Source organism: Arachis stenosperma, chromosome 7, assembly GCF_014773155.1.
Source record: "Arachis stenosperma cultivar V10309 chromosome 7, arast.V10309.gnm1.PFL2, whole genome shotgun sequence".
Classification (NCBI taxonomy): domain Eukaryota; kingdom Viridiplantae; phylum Streptophyta; class Magnoliopsida; order Fabales; family Fabaceae; genus Arachis; species Arachis stenosperma.
In genome coordinates, this window is record NC_080383.1 from 10,650,637 (window position 1) to 10,674,705 (window position 24,069).

General features: G+C 35.4%; 5 protein-coding genes and 1 long non-coding RNA gene across 7 annotated transcripts; 3 read left to right on the top strand and 3 right to left on the bottom strand.

Annotated features, from left to right (window-relative positions):
* Positions 1-2,839: 2,839 nt before the first annotated feature.
* On the top strand, positions 2,840-6,509 carry LOC130941084 (probable methyltransferase PMT23). Of its 2 annotated transcripts, none has more exons than XM_057869471.1 (8): positions 2,840-3,404; positions 3,813-3,962; positions 4,375-4,645; positions 4,716-4,826; positions 4,995-5,166; positions 5,258-5,509; positions 5,711-5,905; positions 6,051-6,509. In XM_057869471.1, the coding sequence occupies exons 1-8, from the start codon at positions 2,928-2,930 to the stop codon at positions 6,244-6,246; spliced, it is 1,824 nt and encodes a 607-aa protein (XP_057725454.1). In that variant the 5' UTR covers positions 2,840-2,927; the 3' UTR covers positions 6,247-6,509. The 2 variants fall into 2 exon arrangements, with proteins under 2 accessions (XP_057725454.1, XP_057725456.1); XM_057869473.1 differs by having other exon boundaries at positions 5,711-5,977; positions 6,051-6,248.
* Positions 6,510-6,522: 13 nt separating this feature from the next.
* Positions 6,523-8,698, bottom strand: LOC130941083 (peptide-N4-(N-acetyl-beta-glucosaminyl)asparagine amidase A). Its single transcript, XM_057869470.1, has 2 exons — positions 7,262-8,698; positions 6,523-7,143 (listed from the first exon to the last, which is right to left on the bottom strand). Exons 1-2 carry the CDS (start codon positions 8,552-8,554, stop codon positions 6,595-6,597), a joined length of 1,842 nt encoding a protein of 613 aa, XP_057725453.1. The 5' UTR covers positions 8,555-8,698; the 3' UTR covers positions 6,523-6,594.
* A 1,437-nt stretch (positions 8,699-10,135) lies between these two features.
* On the bottom strand, positions 10,136-12,151 carry LOC130940685 (protein VAPYRIN-like). The gene is made up of 2 exons (XM_057868900.1): positions 11,382-12,151; positions 10,136-10,671 (listed from the first exon to the last, which is right to left on the bottom strand). The coding sequence occupies exons 1-2, from the start codon at positions 12,045-12,047 to the stop codon at positions 10,240-10,242; spliced, it is 1,098 nt and encodes a 365-aa protein (XP_057724883.1). The 5' UTR covers positions 12,048-12,151; the 3' UTR covers positions 10,136-10,239.
* A 123-nt stretch (positions 12,152-12,274) lies between these two features.
* Positions 12,275-17,581, top strand: LOC130940684 (sister chromatid cohesion 1 protein 1). Its single transcript, XM_057868899.1, has 20 exons — positions 12,275-12,672; positions 12,922-12,990; positions 13,109-13,167; positions 13,375-13,419; positions 13,510-13,529; positions 13,626-13,702; positions 13,879-13,996; positions 14,184-14,265; positions 14,335-14,413; positions 14,662-14,774; positions 15,063-15,139; positions 15,228-15,380; positions 15,517-15,682; positions 15,842-15,921; positions 16,019-16,211; positions 16,329-16,386; positions 16,544-16,710; positions 16,823-16,904; positions 16,997-17,109; positions 17,237-17,581. Exons 1-20 carry the CDS (start codon positions 12,620-12,622, stop codon positions 17,317-17,319), a joined length of 1,887 nt encoding a protein of 628 aa, XP_057724882.1. The 5' UTR covers positions 12,275-12,619; the 3' UTR covers positions 17,320-17,581.
* LOC130940686 (uncharacterized) lies at positions 16,091-17,098 on the bottom strand. The gene is made up of 3 exons (XR_009070364.1): positions 16,981-17,098; positions 16,410-16,701; positions 16,091-16,277 (listed from the first exon to the last, which is right to left on the bottom strand). It is a non-coding gene; the product is annotated as an uncharacterized LOC130940686 (long non-coding RNA).
* Positions 17,582-21,908: 4,327 nt separating the features above from the next.
* Positions 21,909-22,676, top strand: LOC130939388 (uncharacterized protein At3g28850-like). Its single transcript, XM_057867497.1, has one exon. It carries the CDS (start codon positions 21,909-21,911, stop codon positions 22,674-22,676), a length of 768 nt encoding a protein of 255 aa, XP_057723480.1.
* The last annotated feature ends 1,393 nt before the right edge of the window (positions 22,677-24,069 follow it).

Sequence of the window (24,069 nt, forward strand, 5' to 3'; positions counted from 1 at the left end):
TAGCCATACAATAAGTATCAAAAGCTTGGGAAGTAAATTCACCAGCATTATCAAGACGAATTGCTTTAATTGGATTTTCTGGAAATTGTGCTTTTAATCGAATAATTTGAGCCAGTAATCTCACAAACGTCAGGTTGCGAGAAGATAATAAGCACACATAAGACCATCTCGAAGATGCGTCTATCAGGACCATAAAATATCTAAAGGATCCACATGGTGGATGAATAGGTCCACATATATCACCTTGAATCCTTTCTAGGAATTCAGGGGACTCAAATCTAATATTTACTGGTGATGGCCTTAAAATTAACTTTCCCTGAGAACATGCAGCACAACAAAATTCACTAGTTTTAAGAATCTTCTGGTTCTTTAGTGAATGTCCATAGGAATTTTCAATAATTCTCTTCATCATGGTTGTTCTCGGATGATCCAATCTATCATGCCAAGTTATGAATTCATTTGGGCTAGTAAACTTCTGGTTTACGATGGCATGTGATTGAATTGCACTAATCTTGGTATAATACAACCCAGATGAAAGTGATGGTAATTTTTCTAATATAAATTTCTTATTTGAATCATGAGTTGTGATACATAAATACTCATAATTTCCCTCATTCATTGTCTCAACATGATATCCATTTCGGCGAATATCTTTGAAACTCAACAAGTTCCTTAGAGACTTGGTAGATAATAGTGCATTATTTATTATAAATTTTGTTCCTCCAGGAAACAAAATTATAGCTCTTCCGGAGCCTTCTATCACATTGCCTGAGCCAATAATAGTATTAACATATTTCTCTTTTGGCACAAGATGGGTAAAATATATATCACTTTTGAGAATAGTGTGCGAACTTGCACTATCCGCAAGGCATACATCTTCATTATATATCCTTGTCATTTTCTTCAAAGACAAATAATAATAAAATGAGCAGTATGCACAGTTAAATTGAATACTTGATCGGAATTATTTTTCTAAAAAATACTGCACATAATATCATATACTAAAATTTTATTTTAAAACATGACATATTTAATAATTTCAAAATTTATAAACATTGATATTTCATTATTTATATACATCATATTTGAAACTCAAATATATAGAAAATAAAACTTAACAATAAGTTCTTTACATTATTTATTTACATGGATACTTAACAATCTCACATATTAAACTATTCCATCATTGATCAAATGACCAATATTCCCTTCAGGATCCTCAAAGAAATCAGATACATCATAATGAGTGGTGAAATTTTCAGCATCATTTGAAACAAAATTTGTTTCCTTTCCTTTGTCATCCTTTTTCAAAGATGCTTGGTAAAGATCGACTAGGTGCCTTGGGGTACGACATGTACGTGACCAATGGCCCTTTCCACCACAACGGAAACACTTATCCTCTATTGATTTATTCTGCCTGATATTTCTTTCTTTATCCCACTTCTGGTGAGATCCTCTCTTTTGAATATAATTATTTTTCCTTCCATAATTTTTCTTGTTATTAAAACCTTGCCATTTACCTTTTCTGGGGTAATTTGCTGCATTTACTTCAGGAAATTGGGCAGCACCAGTTGGGCGCGCTTCATGATTTTTCAATAACAACTCATTGTTGCGTTCAACAATAAGAAGGTAAGAAATTAACTCAGAATATTTTTTAAACCATTTCTCTCGATACTGCTTCTGCAGGAGCAATTCAAGGCATGGAAGGTTGAGAAAATTTTCTCCAACATATCATGATCAATTATTTTTTTCCCACACAATTTCATTCGTGAGGTGATTCGAAACATTGCAGAATTATATTCATTTAAAGATTTAAAATCTTGTAAACGCAAATGCGTCCATTCATATCGGGTTTGAGGAAGTATCACCGTTTTCTGATGATTATACCTTTCTTCAAGGTCTTTCCAAAGATCTGCAAGATCTTTTAATGTGAGATATTCATTTTTCAATCATTCGTCAAGATGACGACGGAGAAAAATCATGACTTTGGCTTTATCCTTCTGGGATGCATTATTTTCAGCTATAATGGTATCTCCAAGATCCATTGAATCAAGATGAATTTTAGCATCTAGTATCCATGATAAATAATTGTTTCCAGATATATCAAAAGCATTGAATTCAAGATGAGAGAGTTTTGACATAATAAAAAATTTTTACCTGAGTCTTCCTAAAAATTTGATCAGAGTCTCGTGCTGATAACGTGTTGTAAAATAAATATCAAATAAAGAAGTATAAATAAAAGACTCTAGTACTACAATTACTATCTCAATATAATAAAGATGATTAATATTGTTATTAATATTATATGTAAAGAGTAATAAAAAATAGTATTTAAAATACTTATAAAATAAAAGAAGAGAAAAAATTATAGTAATAATATAAAGAGAAGAATATTTGATTGTAATATAAAGAGAAAATTAATTTCTTATTACTTGTTTGTGTGTAAAACTCTCAGCCTTATTTTCTTATTTATACAAGTGAAAAGTTTCACTTTATAAATATTGGAAAAGCATGCACCGTATATCCTTTAATATTTGTACTTTCCAATAAAATTTCAAAGGAAGAATAAATCATGCTGGGTATGGATATGGACACATATCGTAACATTTCAAAAAAATTGTAATATATTTTTGTTGAACAAAGTACTGACTTTTTATTTTTAACATAGTACTAAAAAAAAGCTGAGTATGTTTGACTCTGTAGGTTGTCATTATCAGAGGTTGGGTGGGAGGGTTGAAGAAGTACAGTGTACAATTGTACATACATAAATACGTAACAAGATACTAGAATTAAATGTGTGTCAGTGGTTACTTTTGTTCTTGTCCCAATCACCATCCATATTTACCCTCTTTGGTGCCTCCCTTCCTTCCTTCATTGACACTCATTTCCAGATTCACATCACAATTGTGTTACCAAATCAAACATAAATGGGAATTATAGGTGAAGAGTTCTTCAAAGAGAGAAAATACCCCTTCATCTTAACTCTCTTGGGTTTGTTCTTTTTCGTCGGTGTCCTCATTTTCACTAACACAACCAACACCACCATCTCCACCTTCAACCCTTTTGTTCTATCCTCCAATAATGTCCAAAACCAACCACCATCTCTACTTGACCCTCTCCCTGCACCCCAACATGATCATCATGCACCTCCTCCTGCAATTACTAATCAAAGCCAACAAGAGCAAGAGAAAGAGGCTGTTCTTATTGATTGGAAGCTTTGTAAGGGACCTTTGGCGGTGGATTATATACCCTGTTTGGATAATTGGGAAGCCATTAAGGCCCTCAAGTCAAGGAAGCACATGGAACACAGGGAGAGGCATTGCCCTCAGAACACTCTCAAGTGTTTGCTGCCACTTCCCAAAGGGTATAGATTTCCGGTTCCGTGGCCTAAGAGCAGGGACATGGTGAGATTGATAGTTCGGTAAGAGGGAATTTTTTTGTGATTTGTAATTTGATTTCTGTTGAAGGATGTATCAATCTCATGTTGATAAAATTAGTACTTATCTGGTATACATGAGTTGCCTCAACTAAATGTTTCTTTCACTAATTTGTTACATTGAAAAATCAATATATCTAGACATGTGTTTTGTTCATAGTTCATACATGACAAAAGTAGTTAAAACGGAAGTTATGTTGAAACGGATATAGCAGAATGGTTTTTAAGGGCAGTGAGCACATGGTGTTGTTGCTGTGATTACTCACATGTTTAATCTCTTTTGAAAGTGGTGATACTGTTAGTTAAACATCTGATTCTTACTTTTAAGTTTTATCTAGTCATGGTTATAGGAGTTTCATGTTACTGTTGTTTTCAGATTTGGTATGATAATGTCCCTCATCCAAAGCTAGTTGAGTACAAGAAGGACCAGCACTGGGTGGTGAAGTCCGGCGAATATCTTGTCTTTCCAGGTGGTGGTACTCAATTTAAAGATGGAGTTGATCATTACATTCAGTTCATGGAGGAGGTACACTCTCATGTGCTCTCAAATTATTTACCTTAGATTTGAGCATATTAATTCGGGTAGGAGCTAAATGTGTATAGAATAAGAGAATAGTTAGGCTTGTAACCTTTGTTTTTGGCTATAGTATAGATAGATATCGTGTTTTGTTGATTCTCTTTAAGATTCATGGAACTCATCTATGATCTGATTTTATCTCTATTACTAATTTTGAGCCGACGACTTCGAAATTCCAAAAACATCTTTTAGGCCACTAGCCTCCATGTAACTGTTTTATCTGATAAGAGTTGATAACATTGTATCAAATATCTTCTTTCTTAATGATTTCCAAGCAATGATTCAGTAAATTTTACCTTAATATAACTAGATTTTGATTTAGTTTCTTGAAGGATTACTAAATTTTGTGATTTTTCACCAGACATTACCCAAAATTCAATGGGGAAAGCATATGAGGGTTGTTCTAGACGTTGGCTGTGGTGTTGCTAGCTTTGGTGGTTATCTGCTGGACAAAAATGTCATTACCATGTCATTTGCTCCAAAGGATGAACATGAAGCTCAGATACAGTTTGCTTTGGAGCGAGGAATTCCTGCAACTCTTTCTGTCATTGGAACACAAAAGTTGACTTTTCCTGATAATGCTTTTGACATGATCCATTGTGCACGCTGCAGGGTTCATTGGGAAGCAGATGGTAATTCCTTCTTGCCTAGCCTTCTATAATATCTGTTAGAACTGTTAACTAATCTGGTTTACATGTTTAGGTGGGAAACCACTATACGAACTCAATAGGATTCTCAGACCAGGAGGCTTCTTTGCATGGTCTGCAACTCCAGTTTATCGCAACAACGAAAAGGATCAGCAAATATGGAGTGGTTAGTCTTTTTCTCTCGCTCTCCCTCTTTATTTATTCGAATACATCTATGTCAGTATCTCTTTTTTTCTCTCTAGTCGAAGTTGTTTTTACTGGTGAAGAATAAAGTTTTAGTCCTAAAAGCAGTTAGAAATTTTTTCTAATGTATTTATTGTCCTTGCTTTTGCAGTGATGGTGGAAATAACCAAAGCTATGTGCTGGTCGGTTGTGGCTAATGCCCGTGATTCAGCTGGAATCGGGCTTGTTATCTACCAGAAGCCCACCTCTTCTTCCTGCTATGAGAATCGCAAAGAGAAAATTCCTCCTTTATGCGAAAATAAGGACTCGAAAAATAGTTCATGGTAATTTTTTTTGTTCCATTTAGTTTATGTCATATTCCTATGGCACTTAATTTTCTGTCCTTCCTGACTCTCTTTGCATGAGCATATTTAGGTATGCCAAACTCGATAGTTGCCTGACTCCTCTCCCAGTCGATGGTATCGGTGAACTGCAGAGCTGGCCCATGCCTTGGCCCCAGAGACTTAACAGTAAGCCTCCGAGCTTACTTGACTCGGATGCTACTGACGAGTTTTACAAGGACAGCAAACACTGGTCTCAATTAGTTTCAGATGTTTATGCAGAAGGTCTTTCAATAAAATGGTCAAGTATACGAAATGTGATGGACATGAATGCTGGTTATGCAGGGTAAAGCATATTTAATTAAAGATTAATTGTTTTTTTCTTGCTTCGGTCCCTTTTCATTTATTAGTGACTTGGTACAATATATGGAATTTTCAGGCCTAGACAGATCCATATTGTTGATTCCTTTGACTGCTATTTGCATCAATACAATTTTGTCAGTGACTAATCCAGGTTTCTTTGAAGCTGATGAGCATTTTATTTCAGATTTGCCTCTGCACTCATTGATCTACCAGTGTGGGTGATGAATGTCGTACCGATTGACGTGTCGGATACTCTTTCAGTTATATACGACAGAGGGTTAATAGGAATGTATCATGATTGGTGCGAATCCTTCAACACTTATCCTCGCACGTATGATCTCCTCCATTCTAGTTTTCTCTTCCAATATGTTGAGAAAAGGTATGCTTGTTGGAGAAACCAAAACCTTTGAGACAAATGTTCTTTCTGCTATTGTCATCTTTCTAGAACTCAGTGAGTTTAGTTCTATATCCTATAGCATAGCTGTGTTAATATATTTGATCCTGACAATTGTCAATCTTGTCAGATGCGATATTGTAGATGTGGTTGCGGAGATCGATCGCATATTGAGACCAGATGGATATTTGGTGGTTCGTGACTCTCTGGAGATTCTAAACAAACTGACCCCAGTATTACATTCGCTTCACTGGTCTGTATCATTGCATCAAAATCAGTTTCTTGTTGGTAAGAAGAGTTTCTGGCGCCCCACGGCTTTTGAATAGGGTTTGGTTGCTGCTGCTCAGGCTTGTTTTTCAACCTCAACCAATTATGAGTGTAAGAAATTCGCTGACAATTGAATTTATTTTTAGTCAATATAGAGAAGGATACCCCAAATTTATTTGCAGTATGATTACCTTTTGATGTAAACTTGAGTACTTTGTTTACATATACATCACAGGTTTTCCAGGTTCAGTAAAATTAAGTTCATAGAGAGAACTTGTGTTTTGCTCTTTGTAACATCCTGGAACAGGGGCATGAGAACAATATACAAGTTAAGATTCATAATCATAATTCATAAGATGCTCAATATTGTGACCAAAAACAATACAATAGAAGCTAGGCAGCAAAAATTAAATAACAAAATTTTCACATTTAACACTTGACTCGTCTCTAATAAGCCTTCCATTAGCCGCAGCAACATCGCGAGAGTAACAATTAAACCTATCAATATAGCTATAATTCTGTTTGGTGTTTGCTTGACCTGACAGAACATTGTGACCCTTAACATCCATCCACCCTTTTGAATCTTGCTTATTTTCAATCGACCTTGAAATGCACGAACTAACATAGCTTTGCTCAAGAGTATGAGAAACATTGGTGACGAGCCTGTAACTTTTCTCATCTTCAGCGTCGTCATCGTCGTCATCAGTGTCATCATCCCCAAACAAAATCGGCTCGGTCCATGTGATGACCCTCAGAGGGTACTTCCGCTTAACCTTGAGCTTCGCGATCATCTCGCCATGGCTGTTCTTTACCTTCACCTTCGTCTTTGCCTTGAACTTGTGCTTCACCATCTTGTATGTCCCGTCCTCTTGAAACTTCATGAAGTTTCTTAGCGAGAACATTTGTGAGATACTAGTAGTCACATTCCCTGCACTTGAAGTAACCCACCCTGTCACCTGCAACACAAGTAACAAACACACTAAAATTCTAACTAACATGCCAGCTGTATAACTAACTCAACTAACTATTGTAAGTTCTAACTAACATGCTAGCTGTATAACTAACTGTAACTACCATAGTTTCTTTCTCTGCTTCAACCTCAAACTCGCCATTGAGCCCTAGAAACTCTTCTTGCCGTTCGATGTTCGTTTCAGGGCTCCGTCGAGCGGGGTAGCTCGCCTGAACCACTCTAGATGCATGATCCAACCAAACATGGAGATTCGCGTTCAATAGCCAATATGAAATGCCCTGAGATACTCCTAATGCGAACTTGTGTTCCTTTCCGTCGAGAAGCTTCCCCAAATACGGGGTAATGTCGATGTCGTACGAAGGGAGATTAAAGGCGCCGATCGCCACCACCGGCGCCCACGACAGTGGGTTGATGCCGCCGGTGAAGATCACCGGAAAAGGAACCTCCCACGCGACAATATCGCCGTCAATCGTCACGAAAACTTCCCTGTAAGGACCGTTACCGCGCTCCGTCGCTAAACCGTTAGAAATGATGTACGAATTCGGCGGATTCGTGTACCAGAATTCATCGTTTCCGTGAAACGACACGTATAGTTCAAGAACCACACGGTGCGTGTTCCGCGGAATTCGAATCTTTCTGGAATGCAAGTCCCTTTCGTTCTCCACCTTGAACCAAAACCCCCGCTCACCATCGTCGGCGATCGGAATAATCAAATCTGCCGGCGATTCGTCTACGTCCAAAGAAATCACTGGATCGCGATTCATGAGAGATCTGGACCTTCGATTGGAAGTAAGACCTTCACCCCCGCATGGCCTAAACGGAACCTTAACGGAGTTTGCATTGTAGTAGAGAAACGTAACCGTGACGTGGTAAACGCCGGTGAATTCGTTGTTAATTATGTTCTCGAGCATCATGGTGAGTTCGAGATCGGACCTGGCAAGGAGTGAAGAGTACCTGGTGATGTCCTTGCGGACGTTCCAGAAGATTCCGGAGGCGGTTGGCTCGGCGGTGCTTGTGCGGAAGAGCTCGGCGCCGCCGAGCCAGATGGCAGCGATGCGGTCGTACTGGTCGCCGCGAGAGGAGGCGTGGAAGTGAAGGAGGACGCGGGACCAAGGGGGAGGGCAGCGTGGTGGAGGGGAGTAAGGAGTGGAGTACGGTGGAGAGTTGATGGTGTCGCCGAAGGAGTGGTGGAGGACCCTGTGGGAGCATGATGGGGTTGGGTCCAAAGACGGCGGGGGGTAGTTGACTTCGACGTACTCTCTGCTGCCGAGGCCGCGGTGGAGGGAGGCGGAGAGGGTAAAACGGTCTTCGTGGGTGATGCGTGAGACTGTGGCTGAAGTTGAGGGTGGGTACGTGAGTAGTAGAAGGAGGAAGAGGAAACAAAGGAAGGTGCCCATGTTCGTTACTCGTTACTCACTAGGTTTGGTTGGTCGTTGGAAGGGGCTGTTTTTAGTGCTCAACACTCGCAGCAAACTAGAAACTAAAAGGGTAATAAATGCTACCTGGGTACTATTGGAGTAAGTTCTTGTTCTTTAATCCCATTTTTGTTAACTGAACTTTCAAATTAAATTTGATTATACACATATTGGGACAAAGTTTAACTCTACATTATGATACAAGTAACTCTTTTCAACCATGTCATATGAAGCAGCCACACCATACTATACAATATACATAAGTATTTCATAAAAGCATTTAATTATACTTTTTTTTTAAAAAAAATTATTTTATGAGAAAAATTCAAGGACTAGCAAAATTTATTAGTTTTAACTAACATTTTTAGTCATTGTCCACTTTCTTTAGTCTAATAATTCATTAAAATATCTTTTGTCACACTTTTAAACATTGCTAGCTAATTATTGGTTAAAAAAATAAATTATACTGGCATTCTAGCATTTTTCAAAAATAGTAGAGTTGATTGTTTTCGTAGTTAATTATTCTGTGAAAAATATTTAAAATAATATAAATAAAATACAAAAATATAGGGTGACATATTTAATAATTAATTTATTGTGTTCATAGGAAATTTTTTAATTCTTTTAATAAAACCAAAATCCTCTTCTTCAGAATAAGAAGTAGAAAAATGAGTTGAATTTACTTGAATTACACATTGTTTTTATAAATCAATGGAGTGGTTAATTATTAATTAATTACTATAGATTACACTCTTCATTAAATTAATAAAAAAGTCGTCTAATTTTTTTTTTTTAAAGAGAGAGTGTAAATGATCATCAATACAAAATAAAACTATGTTATTGTTGTTTAAGAGCTCTCAAATTCGTACTTCATTAGGAAAACCAAACAATTATATGAATGATTGGTTCATGGTATTTTTCACTTTCTTTTTAATGGAGGCTTTTAATTTAGATTATCAATCGGGATACGTGGGAAAATTAGAGACAAGAAATGGTTCAGGATAGTATCATCAGCATCACCTAATTATTTGGATGAGTTATGTATTGATTAATTTGCAAGTAAAGAGATGGCTTCGTGTATATAATTGAATAAAGCTGAGACGGGAAATTTCTTAATTGATATGTTGCTCACAGAAGTCGTATAATTTTGTTGTACAGGTATACCTCTTCTTGGATTTTTCTTGTTATCAGTATCTTCTATCAGCAGCTTAATGAATAGTGCACCGTAATCAATCAAAGTAAATTATTACTATAAATTCGTGTAGTTTTCACATGAAATGTAGCATAAGGTCCATGGAATTTCCCTTCCCACAAGCAGGTAGAGGAATCTCTAATAAACGAAGCAGCAATTTGCCCCTGAGGAGCATATTTCCGTTTGGGAAACTTCTTATGAGGAAACATTCTACAGATTAAGGCATTAAATGCTACTGCAATTCCTTTAAGGTCCCACACGCTTTTTCTCCGTCCATTAAGATGCAATTTACACGATTTTAGATTCATCAGCATGTCAATGAAGTAACAGAAAACATGTTTATTCTAGACTAAAAGAAAATCCACCATAAATATTAAGAAACAAGGAGATATTGATAATTTACATTTATATGGTCATCTGTATCTCATAGTTGCTCACATTGATTTCAGTATTGATGAGTGCTGACAAACACACTTTAAGATGAAACAATAGGAAGAGAAGAAGGTAATGCTCCCATACTACTAAGCAACTCACATATATCGTCATAACCCCATACTCTCGCCATGTACAAAGGGGTGGCACCCCTCTTGTTCATAGCATTAACGTTTACACCCTTGTCCACCAAAACTCGCACTGTCTCTATATCGCCACCCTCGACTGCCATGTGCAGCGGCACGTGACCTTCCTCGTCCTGACACTCCAACTCCGTCCCTGCTTCGCTTAGCATTAGCACCACATCCTTGTGCCCCTTGAAAGCCGCGGCATGAAGCGCAGTCAAACCATACTGGTCACGGTAGCTCCCAACCCCGCCACCTCTCTTCATTAGAGTCTCAAGTTGCCTCACATCTCCACGCCTCGCAGCCTCAAATACTGCTTCTCCTTGTTCCTCATCATTCACCACATCTTTCTAAGCACAAAAGATTTCATCACCAAGAAAAATTATAAAGTCTTAGCTACTCATAGTCTCTTGTATGATTATTATCATGGGAAATTCTTAACTAGACATCTATGACAATAGTAAACCACGAATTCAATTCATCTCTACAATGAAAATTTACCAATATGTGAAGATAAAGGAGTTGGTTTTAGTAGAATTGCATGTGATGCCATATTCTGTGTAAATTCCTAATTTATATGACACGAACACTTGAAATGCGATATCTATCAAGTCCATATATCTAATAATAGCTTAACCAGCAATTAAGAAAAAAATGCAATGCATGATGATCTATTGTTGTTGTTGTTGTTGTTTTTTTTTTTGTTAAAATATTGTTGTTGATATTTTGTCACACTTGGCTAGTTGTTTCTTTTTTTTTTTAACAACAGGGCTTAAAGCCCAAGACTAAGAAACGGATATAATATGGTAATTGGTAACCCTTCTGGAATCATCACACGTGGCTAATAAAAAATAACGTGTGTGTTTCCAATCTATAGTTCTGGGCTTCACTGTGGATAGTTAGACAAATCATGGAATATAAGTATTACACATCTTTAAAAAATTTAACCTTACGCCAAAAGAATTATAAGTAGCTAGTTATGGGCTCACAACAAGACAAAAATTCACGTCAAAAACATAAGACAAAAATTGAAAGAAAGCAACGAGATGCGAGAACTCACATGCGTTTCGTCAGGACCAATGTTCCCGTCCACCACGTGTACATCATCAGAGCCGTTGACGTTATCTGATCCAACAGCTTCCTGGATCCTCAGCCCAGCCTCAAGCAGCAAATGAACCATGTCCTCCGGGTCGGCCAACTCGGTGGCAACTCGGAGCAGCGACTCAGCTTCACTTGGCGTCAAATCCGCGAGTACCGAACGCTGCCGTTTCAACAAGTTCCTAACAGTATCCAAGTCCCCGCGCGAAACCGCCTCGCGGAGGAGCACTGGGCCAACGAACGCTACCTTGAGCTTGATGTCCAGAGTGGAGAACCCTTTTGGGCGAGAGGTGAACCATGAGTTGATCGAGTCGGGGCGAGTGGAACCGGACGAGTTGGAAACGAACTCAGCTGTTTTTATGAGGAATCGGTCTGAGGGGGAGCGTGGATAGGCGCGTGGGATTTGAGACTGGGGTTTGAGGATGACTTGGAAGGTTGCGGAGGAGAGTGGTGCGATTAGTCCACTCGGAGGGTTAACCAGAAACTTGTTGGGTGAAGACGTTTGAACCTTGAATGCCACGGGTAAGTTCGAGCAAACGGACCTCAGTGTCACCGTGGTTCGGCATTTGCAGTTCAAAGCGAATTCAATCCGAACCTCTGGCTCGGACACTTCCACCAACCTCTCCATCTCATCAAACCCAACAAACTTTTCCTCACACACTTAACTATAACCAATTCTCAGATACATTGTTATAGCGAGTGAGAGAGAGGGGGTTGAGGGGGAGAACATGGCAGTCACGTGACTACGACAAAATTTTATTTATTTTTTAAAATTTATTAACGGTTTTGAGTCCTAACGGATTCAACATTTGGTTGTGGTGCGAAATTGGTTGATTACATCAACGACCAAGCGAGTGTAAAACACTCGCCATGATGAGGCTCCACGTGGATCAGCAAAGCAATAGCTGTATAACGCGTGGATAATCAGTACACTGTTCTCGCGTGACTATTATGTGCATCACTGTTTGCTATGTTCTTCTTCTCCATACCCGCGCTTGTTGCCTGCATTGCAATTGCAATTGCAATTGGCGGGTTTAAAGTAGACAGAACAAGAGAGTAGAGAGAGAGAGAGCTTCGTTTTCATTCTTCTTGATTTGCATTTCTTGAAATAACTCACAAAACACTGCACAGAGTTCTTGTTGCTATTTTACAGTCACAGCCACAGATAGAGTTGATCTATCTCTTGGTGACTTCTTCAATATGTTTTACTCTCATCAGCTTCTTGCACGAAAAGCTCCACTCGGCCAAATATGGTACTCGTAACATTTTTTGTTTTCATCAATGTGCTCTTCTTCCTAATTTTAGCTGAGTTTCATTTTGATGTCAAATTTTGGTCAACATTTCCATATCTCTGTGGAGGAAGTTTGAATTTCAAACTCTGAATGTGAGGATTCAAAAGTTTATATAAAATCATTTTAAAAAGTGATAGTATATTTTTTTTTCCTCTCTGAAATCATAAGTAAGAATTGTAATCTTTGTGTTCCTCTCGCTGCTTGATGAAGGATGGCCGCTACAATGCACGCGAAAATCAACAGAAGGAAACTAGATAAGCTCAACATCATTAAGATCTGGTAACGATTTTCTTATATATATAGTTCTTCTTCGTTCAGTGTAGCTGCTTCTTTTTTTTTTTTTTTTCGAATCAAATTTCTCAGCAACTTGACACCGTTTCATGCTGCTTGTTCACAGCGAAGAGATTTTGAACCCATCGGTTCCCATGGCTCTGAGACTCTCTGGTATTCTCATGGGTAACGGCTCTCTCCGATCCTTCATTCTCTTCAATTTCCTTTTCCAATTTCAGTTAGTAGTAGTGAATATTAGATAGATTATGCAGCTCTATTTTCTTATTGTTTCGTTCTCTTCCAATTTCTCTCGAATTCATGTTTCCAATTTCAGCTAGTCGAAATATATTAGATAGATTATGCATATCTTTATTGATTGCGTTTTTCCACCAGGAGGAGTAGTGATTGTCTACGAGAGAAAAGTGAAGCTCCTTTATGGTAAGCTCTGAATCCTTTACAGAAGTTCCATATCAGTGCATAACAATTTTCCAAGAAATTTCTGAACTCACTCTCTAATATTTCATGTAGATGACGTTACCCGTTTTCTGGTACGATGATCTACTACTACTTTTTGCTACGTTTAATATTCCTTCAGTTTCTAGATTTTCCTCTAATAAATTGGTTTCAATTCCTGTTTGTTTCAGGCTGAGATCAATGAAGCATGGAAAGTAAAGAGTGTACCACATCCTACAGTACTTCCCAAAGGAAAATCTAAAGCCAAGTTACCTAACATTAACACTTGCTTATTACTTTACATATTTTAAGTTCTTATCGCTTATGAATAATTTGTGTTTCTTTTTGGTTAAAAAAATATGTAATTACAGAGTAGGATCATACTATTGCATTGCTTCTGAAATTTCACGCTGTTCTATATTAACCATTTTTTTTATTTGATAGGAAAGAGGCTGTTACTCTACCTGAGATCGAAGATATGAATATAGCAGATGTTGAGTCCCTTCAGTTTTCCAACACAGCCACCACAATGGGGTTCCAGCCTGCTGCCTATTTTACTATGGTGTGTGTCAAGTCTCTTCGTTATAAACAAAATCGATATAGCCATTAATTAATCATGTTCAACTAGTGTTATCAACCAAATTATAATGATTTTTTTTTAATTGTTTTTGCATAAAAGGGTCAATAAATTATATTAAGGATGAACGATATTTTCAGCTTGTGTAAGCATTAAATTTTGTCCGTTGCAGCGGCTTGACAATGTTGATGAAACAGCATATTTTGATGATGGAGCTAGGGGGGAGGAAGCTCAATCCGAACATCTCCATCAAGGTTTTCTTGATTTTATTATCCATATACGTGTTGTGAATGTGTCCCTTTGCTGACTCTTATCATTCTCAGCTGATGCAGAGAATATTACCTTATTTGAACGTACCGATTCATTCAATGATAATATGAATCCATTCAATCGCTTTGAAAGGTTGGTTTTGCTTCTATCATCTTGTTTATTTAGACTTGCTTTCTGTTTTTTAACAGCATGTCATATGGTATTTGTAGCTTGAAAATCTATATTAAGTCAAAATTGGTTTGCTGTTTAAATTATTTCACTTCCCTCATAATTCATAAATGATCATTTATGAATTATGATATCTCAATATCAATGTCTTGAATCTTGAATATATGATTTATTGTCATCTTATGTGTTTTATTTTGTCAACACGACCTCAGGTTCGACATCAAAGACGACGAGGAAACACAGGTAAACGGAACTTCAGGAGGTTTCACTCAAATTCCAACCACGCTTGTACCCTCCCCACCCCATCAATGTGAGCCAACAAGAGGTGTGTGTGTGAACAATTTCTTTCACTGTAAACACAAAGATCTTAAAACAGTGCAGTTGTTTCAGAACCATGCTATAGTTCAAAATATTGTTTGGATAGAAAAACATTAATTCTTCTGCCAAATTTCAGGGACATTGTTATATATGATGCTGTCTCTTTCCTTCAATATGTTTTACCTTACATTGTTAAAGTACTGCTAACATTTGCTGCTTATGAAAACTAAATACTGCTAACGTAAAAAAGTAAAACAAGAAAGAGAAGTACATGCTGATGTATAACAATCTGCAGATGATGTAATTCATGACCAACAGCACGCAGGAGACCCGATCATCCAGCAATGTGACGTAGGCAGGGGAGATAGACAGGTAGCATAACTTTTCTGATACAACGGATATCAATATATCATGCTTCATAGAATAGAAAATGACCAATCTTTGAAGCGTAATGCAACAGGAACGTGGAAGGCCAGGCCCAACAAAAAGGAAAAGAAGACAACCAGTGGGAACTGCAATGGATTATGAGCAAACCATAATTCCTGTTCATATATACCAGCACTGGCTTCAAAATGCTTCTGATCTTGTTTCAAAAAGAGGAAGAAAGAGAAAGGTATTCAATCAATATCCAGAATGCATGCAATCCATGCATTTAAAAGATATATGCATATATATGTTTAGTGTCAACTGGTTATTTACTTATTTAGCCCAATTATAAACTTAGTTTTATACTGCTACTTCTGTTGCAGCGTACTGATATCATGTCTTCAACAAAGATATCTAACCTCATGAAGCTACCACCTCTTGTGCTTATTGGTGGTTTATTTACAAGTGAAAATAGAGATGTATATTATCCAGCACCTATACTTGATTTATGGAATAAGAGCATTCAACCACCCAAACATTCACCATCAGGTCGGTATAGAGTCTTTTTATTCCTCTTTGGGAAGCGTGGCTTTAAAATGGTACTAATTGGTATTTAGAAATTACCCAATGCTCAATTTTAAACATAATAAAAATGGAAAAGAAAACAGAAAATGAAAAACAAGGTAATAAACATCACATCCTATGTAGAAAGGACTTCAGCATCCAATCCTTCAGTGCCATCTTCTTCATCGCCTCCAGGAGTACTTAATGAAGATTTTGTGGGAAATGTGAGTCACGTGTATAATTATTCTAGTTTTCTTTTCCCTGTGTTTGAAGGATACAGATAACACTAATTCATTTTGGATAAAATGTTTATATATGCAGGCTTATGAAGATTTAGACAATGTGCCACAGGATCAACCACTAATGAAGTCAGTTGAGAAGCAGCGTGCTCGACAACCGAAAACCCCCCCAGATGTACAGTGGGCTAACCTTCCCCCAGATGTACAGTGGGCTAACCTTGGAAATGGTGTGAGCGCTCCTGAAGTTACTTCAACGCTACCATCAGGGAAATCTGGTATAATTCATCTTAATTTGGCTATTTGATCTTCTGTTTCCCCAAGTCAATTCTTCAGGTGTATACCTGTGATTAAGAGAAAATGTGCGGTAATTGTTCCTTTATGTGAATTTGTAGGAGATGGCAATAATTCCAATGTAAGATCAGATTCGGAACCAGACTACGATTCAAGAAGGTAGTTGTATGACAGAAACTAACCTTTGTGAAATGCTAATTAAGCCTTCAACTTTCAAGGATTGGCCATTCCATCTTGACATATGATGAAAATAGGATGAGAGTTATGGTCTAGCAGAAAATGCTTGTTTGATTAATGATTTGGAAACCATTAACAGAGACAAAAGGAAAAAAAATTCATCATCTGGAAACAGCAGCAGAGACCTTGAAGGAGTAGAGAAGAAAGGATATTTCCACCGCAGCGGAGGCCTTGAATCACTAGTAGAGGAGAAAGTAGCTTTCCACATATCTAGGCGTTCTGGAATTAGTTCCACACCTGATCAAGGTAGTTAATTTAGTAGTTATAGATTCTCTAAATGTTGTGATAGGTAAAAGGTACTATTCTCTTGTGCTATTGATCAACTTAAGAATGATCAGCCTTATAAGTTTCTTTTCAGAACTAATTGTGGAGACAGGACCCACGCAAACACCAGTAAAAATGAATCATCCCAGTGACAAGATGACAGATTCTATCCAATTGTACGAATCTCAATGGAATTTTGCTAATTTCCATAATAAAAGCAATTTTCAGTTACAATAACCACTATTTCTTTACTTTTGAATGTGAACAGGCATTTGAGAGCACATTTCAGCACATCTGGAGCTCCTCATGCTGAATCCCTTAATATCCTGGCTGCTGGAATGGATAGGAAAAAAGCAGCGCTACTCTTCTATTCGACTTGTGGTATTTATTGATTTTATTCATTTGCGTCTCACATACACGCGACATACACGCACGCGCACACAAATATATATAAAAACACTTCATAATGTCCTTCTAATATCTGCGTTTGTTAACCTTTTGTGCATAGTTCTTGCTTCCCGTGATGCCATTAGAGTTCAGCAAAAGGTGTCTTATGGAGAAATTCTCATCTCTAGAGGATCAAAAATGTGATCAAGGTTTTGTTTCCTCCTCAATTATGCATACTTATTCCTCCCTTAAAGTCTTAAGCAGCATTACGAATGTTTTTGTTTTCTTTAAGAGCAAACAAGTGGTGTAGGTGTTTAAATTAGGAAACTATAAGCAGCTCTTATATGCCGTTATTAGTTACCACACATGCTTTATGCTTTAAAAATTACATTAAGAATCTTTTTATTAGATATGATTTATACTCTTAAACTAATCATTTTCTAATTTTCCAAAACTTTTTATGTTTTCAAGCCATAGCAATACATTTGAATAAATATATATTGGAAGTTAGAAAGATAATTAAGAATGTATTTAGAGGGATCATTTTGTTTTTCGTTCTTTATTAGTATACGATCACAGCCTTAGGAATCTAATTGTGGAAAAACACACATTTGTATTTCGGACTGTTTGGAAAGGTGTAATGAAATTTACATGGGATTATTATGAAATCCATCCCTCTTCCTCTTTTCTTTAAATTTCCACATGCATAAGCATACAACACATCCATGCTTCATCTTAGACGTTATTAGTGCGAGAAAAACAAATGCAATTATGTTAATTTTATTAGTATTTATTGGAAGTCATATTACATATGTTTTAGATTAGAAGGATGAGAGAACCATTGGTGAATCGTTCAGCACTCAGCACTATGAGAAACAAATTCTTTTGGGCTGAAATAGAAGATGGCCTTTTTGGACGGTGTTAAATAGAGGAGTGAGAAACAAACACTAATAAACTGCGGAACGTATGGATCCAAAAAGTGGAACGCCTTTTCAGCTAGATGCAGATAATAATAAAAATAGTCTCAAAAAATTAATTATTTAATCTGTTAAACAATAACATGTGACAAATAATTTTGTAGTACATTATTATCTAACTACAGAAAGCCTAATTTAATTTATTATTATATTTATATTAATTTGAAAAATTAAATCATTTTAATCATTAGAATTACAACAATGTGCCATAAGTGAGAATAAAATGAAAACGTATGAGATCCGGCAGAAGAGAGAGAGAGAGAGAGAGAGAGAGAGAGAGAGAGAGAGAGAGAGAGAGAGAGAGAGAGAGAGAGAGAGAGAGAGAGAGAGAGAGAGAGAGAGAGAGAGAGAGAGAGATTGGTGCTTCATTCTTTCTTTATTCGATTCGACATGAATTGATTTGTATGGCCGGACTATCAATTTATTTTTCTGGGTTTTAAACTTTTTATAGTTTGCCTTATAATTTCTATCAAAAAAGAAGTTTGCTTTATAATGTAATGTAATGTAACTTGAAGCTTAATAGTTAATACAGTTGATTGCACTGGCTTCTGGGTCTGGCCATGCCGACACCATAATTTCCAGACATGCACAACTCAGATACATGTATGCTATCATTACAAGTTAATAGCACGTGTCTAGTGGCATGCACGAGATAGGAGTGTCAAACTCTGAATTATAAAGAATTTTAAACTTTGTTATTGCAACTTAAAGAAAGAAGTGTAGTCAATAACTGTTTCTTGAAAAATCAATGAAGAGCAGTGCTGGTCACACCTTATTATATTTATAGTATACGTTGGTTGCATACAAATTCAGAAGCATTCAAATGACAAATGCAGTGGCATTTCAATTCAATAATGAATAATCAATCAAGACCCTATAATATCTAGAATAACTATCCGAGTACTAGAGATAATAAACATCTTTTCAAAAGCTTAAATTAATTTTGGGGTATCGAATTCTTGATCTTTTGGATCTAGCGCTCTAATACAATGTCATGATATCACTCATCCCAAAAGTTTCAGCTGATAAAAAAAGGTAATACTAATAGTTATATCTCTAATATTTCATAAACCTCCATAACTCTATTATACACATTCTAAAAATATTCCATTAGCTCCTCATATTTTTTTAATAAAAAATACAGTGGCTATTGGCATTTAGGCTTGCACCGCGAATAGAAATAGAAAAATAAAGTTTCACCGCATATTGAGAAATAGTTCTATCGCTTAGTTGTTTGCGTTTTTCAGATAAAAAAATATATTTTTTAAATAAATATTTATTCTATTTAATGAATTGTTTATTTATACTTTTGAGAAAAAGTGAAACTCAAAAGTAAACAGATTTTTTTGTGCTTTTTACACCTTTTGTCATAAATAAAAGCGATCGAAGAGAAAAAAAACTTGAAAAAAAATGGTAGAATTTGAATTTTTTAAATTTTAATTTTTATTTTAAAGAATAAAATAAGATTTTTTATTAAATTTTTTTTATATTTTTTTTAGTTCTACCTATGAAATAAATAATAATAAATCATATTTTATTTTCTAAAGTGAAATTTAAAATTAAGAAAATTCAAATCTAAAAAATTATAATTAAAAATTTAATTTTCTGATTTTTAAAATAATTTAATTATCTTGTGTATTAAAAGTATATTATAATAATATAATAATAAGAAGTTTTTATATTTTGATGTATTTAGTGTATTAATTTTTTTTTAATTATCTTAGTAAAATATTTTTTTATAGTACTTTTAAAATGTGTTCTGAAAACATATGTTAACAAAAAAATTATTTATTTTAAAAATATAAATTTTTAACTACTACATAAAAAATTGAATTAATATATTACAAACACAAGTATGTGTATATCTATTTTAAATTATACCTTTTAATTTAAATATATCATGTTATATTTGATCATGATTGTAATTTTACACTAGAAATTACTTCTATAAATATATTTATTAATTTTATACTTTTGAAAAAAAAAAAAACACTTCTGTCAATTGCACGTATAAACAAACCCTATATTTTGTTTTTACACGATCAAGATGAAAAAAAAAAAACTTCCATATAATTCTATGTAAAAATAAAAAACATGAAAACCTTTTTAATTTTTTTTAGGATTTTTTAAACATTTTTAAATATTCTTAATATTTAATTTATTTTAATCGTGTCCTTAATGCTTTAAAGATATTTTAATTATAACTTTGAGGGTTGACATCGTTAACAGAGATAATAACGTGATAATAACTGTGTGCTGACATGTCACTAACACTTGACAATCCTAAGCTAATATATCAGTAATATATTGATGTAGAATTGTTATATATTGTCCAACTTAAGTATATAATTGAAACAATAAATAAAATCAAATATTAAGGATAAAATTAAAATAAAATATAAATATTGAGGATAAAATTAAGATATATTATTCAATAATTATTTTCTAAATAAAAATTATATTAATAATATCCTTAAAATTAAACATACTACTTTTATCGAGATTTATTTTAATACAATAATATTTTTTTTGTTAAAAACAAAAATTATAATAAATACTATATATTCTTCTTAGAAAATTATAAAATTTTTGTTTATCATTTTTAATATATAAAATTAACTTGAATACCATTAAAAATAATTTATAAAAATAATTTTATATTGATAAAGGTATAAAAAACAACGATAAACATATTTCAATATATTGATAGTATACAAATAATTTTATACTATTAATTATATTTAATCTTGTTACTTTATTCATAAGATATTTAAAATAGCAAACTATTGAATATATATGATTTTTAGAAATTTTCTTCAATATATGTATTTACAAGAGAATTAGTTCTATTTGTGCCCTCGACATTTACGATTTGATCATAATTTTAATGAAAGTTTAGTTTACTTTAAAAAATATAAAATAGTAAAATACATGACGATTTTAATTAGAGAGATACACAATTTATCTTAGCTTTGAACAACTAACGATTATCAATGTTCTTAAATTTTATAAATAAAAATCTCCAAAAAATGGTCTTACAAATATATCAAAATTAAATAATTTTGTATACATATTTCATTTAAAAAAAATTATAGAAGACCGTCAAAATTTATTATTTTGAATTGTTATTTTTAATTATTAATTTAATTTTTTTTAGTTAATAATCTAACAACATATTTTAACTTATACTTTTAAATATTAATAGTTAATTAATGATAAAAAATAATATATTTTAATAATAATTTAATATTTCTTTTCCATGTAATATTTAATTTTCTGAGTAAAACAATATCTTTCAAAAAAGAGAAATGGTCGCATATTAGTTTCCTTTCCTCCTTTTTTCCCTCTCCAATCTTTTCAAAATTTGAACCTAACCTCTCTCTCACCCGTTCGCATTACATTTGACTAGAATGATCACTTGTGATTGTTTATTTGTGATTTATTTATTACCTTTTCCCACTGTAAATCAATGTTAATTTTTTTGGTGACTAAATCAATGTTAATTTGTTAATAAATAATAAATTTCCCCAAAAAGCACTAAAAAATGAAAAAAAAAATACTGTACAAATAGCTCACTAAATAAGTATTAAACATACAAAATCGCACATGCTCTGCACTAGGTAGGGTTATGAATGAGTGACCCGCACCATAATAACCCATTTTCCATTTATACCCTTAAATCAATGCCAATCCAATCCCCTTCTTTTTCTCTTCATCAGTTCATCCCTTTCAGAAACACAAAACCTTTTCTCTCTACACACACGCGCTATCCTTTTCCCCAAAACCACTTTCTGTTATCTCACACTTCACTGCTCCATGTGGCCACCGTGGCTGAGCTCGCCGAGCCGCGTCCGCACCACGCCGCCACCATCTCCGTCGCCGTCGCATTCCGGAGCTCGCTCCCTCAGCTTTTCCTGCTCCTCATTCAAAGACATCCAGAAACTCCTCCAAGAAGAAGAACAACTCGAACGCGGAAGCAGGCTCGCTCCTTCACCTAGATCCTCTTCACTCTTCCGCAGAATCCGCATCTCCACCTCCGTCCTCCGAGCGTTTGGCTCACGCGCTTCCCTTCCGCCGCCGCCACCACAGGCTACATTGCCTCCTGGCCTTGACCGTGGCGTCGTCATCTACTTCACCAGCCTCCGCGTCGTTCGCCGCACCTTCGACGACTGCCGCGCCGTCAGATCGATCCTCCGGAACTTCCGCGTCGCAGTCGACGAGCGCGACGTCTCTATCGACGACAGGTTCCGCGACGAGCTCAACTCCATCCTCGGCCGCAAGACCGCGACGCTGCCTAGGATTTTCATCGGCGGCGAGTACGTCGGCGGAGCTGACGACGTCCGGCAGCTCCATGAGAGTGGCGATCTGCAGCGGCTGATTGAACGGTTGCCGAAGTCAAATCAGATCAACAGTTGCTGCGATCGGTGCGGCGGTTTCAGATTCGTGGTGTGCGAGGAGTGTAGCGGTAGCCACAAGATCTTTGCAGAGAAGAGCGGCCGGTTCAGGAACTGTTTATCGTGCAACGCCAACGGCTTGATTAGGTGCCCCACATGCTTCTTCGTGCACCCGCGCCACACCAAATAATTATGCTTAGTTACTTACAGCTCAGCTCACAACTACTCAGAGAAAATCCCCAACAAAAAAAGGGGAATAGTTAACTGTTTTAATTTGTTGATAAATAAACTAGGGTACGAATTTAGCGTTAGCGTGTGATTTCAATTTCTAAGGCATAAATTATTTAGGAGCCAGCTTTGATTTGTTATAATTTATGTTGCATGGACATTAATGATCACATGGAGTAACAGTACATGACTATATGCACCATTAGCAGAGTGAACTTTTTGTGGCAGACTCATGAGCGGGGAACATGACTTCAAAGTTATGTCTGGTTGGTGAATGCCAAATTTTGAACCCTGTGTCACGCACTAATTCAAAAGAGTGCTCGTAAGTAACTTTTTAGGGTTTAATTTTGGGGCAAGACCAATTCTAGGAGGTGGGAACTGGAAAGCAAAGGCACGTTGGACTCTGTTTAGGCTCTGGCCCAATTCTATGTTTCCTTTTTTTGGAGCATTTATAAGTCGTTCACTTTTCAATATTGAGCCAACTCATTTTTCTTTTGTTGTTAACAAATCAATTGATTATGATAAATAAGAGTTAAGTAGCTAGAGTTAGGTATACCAAAAAAAAAAAAAAGTAGCTAGAGTTAGGGTTCAAAAGTGTTACTAAAAGTGTTATCTACCTATGATGTTACAAAATCCATAATCTCTCACTCTGAACAGAAAAAAGAAGAGAGTTAAGTAGCTAATGGGTATGAAGAAAGATATGATTAATAATACTTCTCTTATTTCCAGCACAAATTTTAACTATTTAAGATCATTTCTTATTTTGCCTGCGCTTTGAAGCTTGAAGGTGACCCACTGTCCGTCCCCTTCTAGTTTCTCAATTGAATAAGGAAATTTAGACAAATAATATCTAGTAAAATTTTAAATTAATGTCTAATAATTTTATGTCTGGATAAATTAGTTTATGACAAATTAATCCCGATTTCTAGAATATTAAACAAACTAGTCTTCTAATAAAAAGGGACAAATTAGTCTTTTACTTCTTAAAAAATTTTAAATAATTTAATTTCTCTATTACATTACTCTTTTAGAAAAAACGAATGACTAATTTATCACATGTTAAGAAATACTAAGAATTATTTTGTTATTTTATTTTATTTAAAGCCAATTTGTCTAATATCTTAAAAAGAATCTGAGCCCAAATTATCGTTTTCTTAAAAACTAATTTGTCCAAACAAAAAAAATAGACTAATTTAACTTTAAAGTATTGCTCATAATATCCTTCTTGACCATTGTCTGGAGATATAGCCATAAAGGTAAATAAATGCTGGCTTAGGCCTCAGGTACGTATCGTTTCTGACATTACATAACCCTTCGGCCTCCACCAAAATTTAAACCGCAAGCAAGAATAGCGT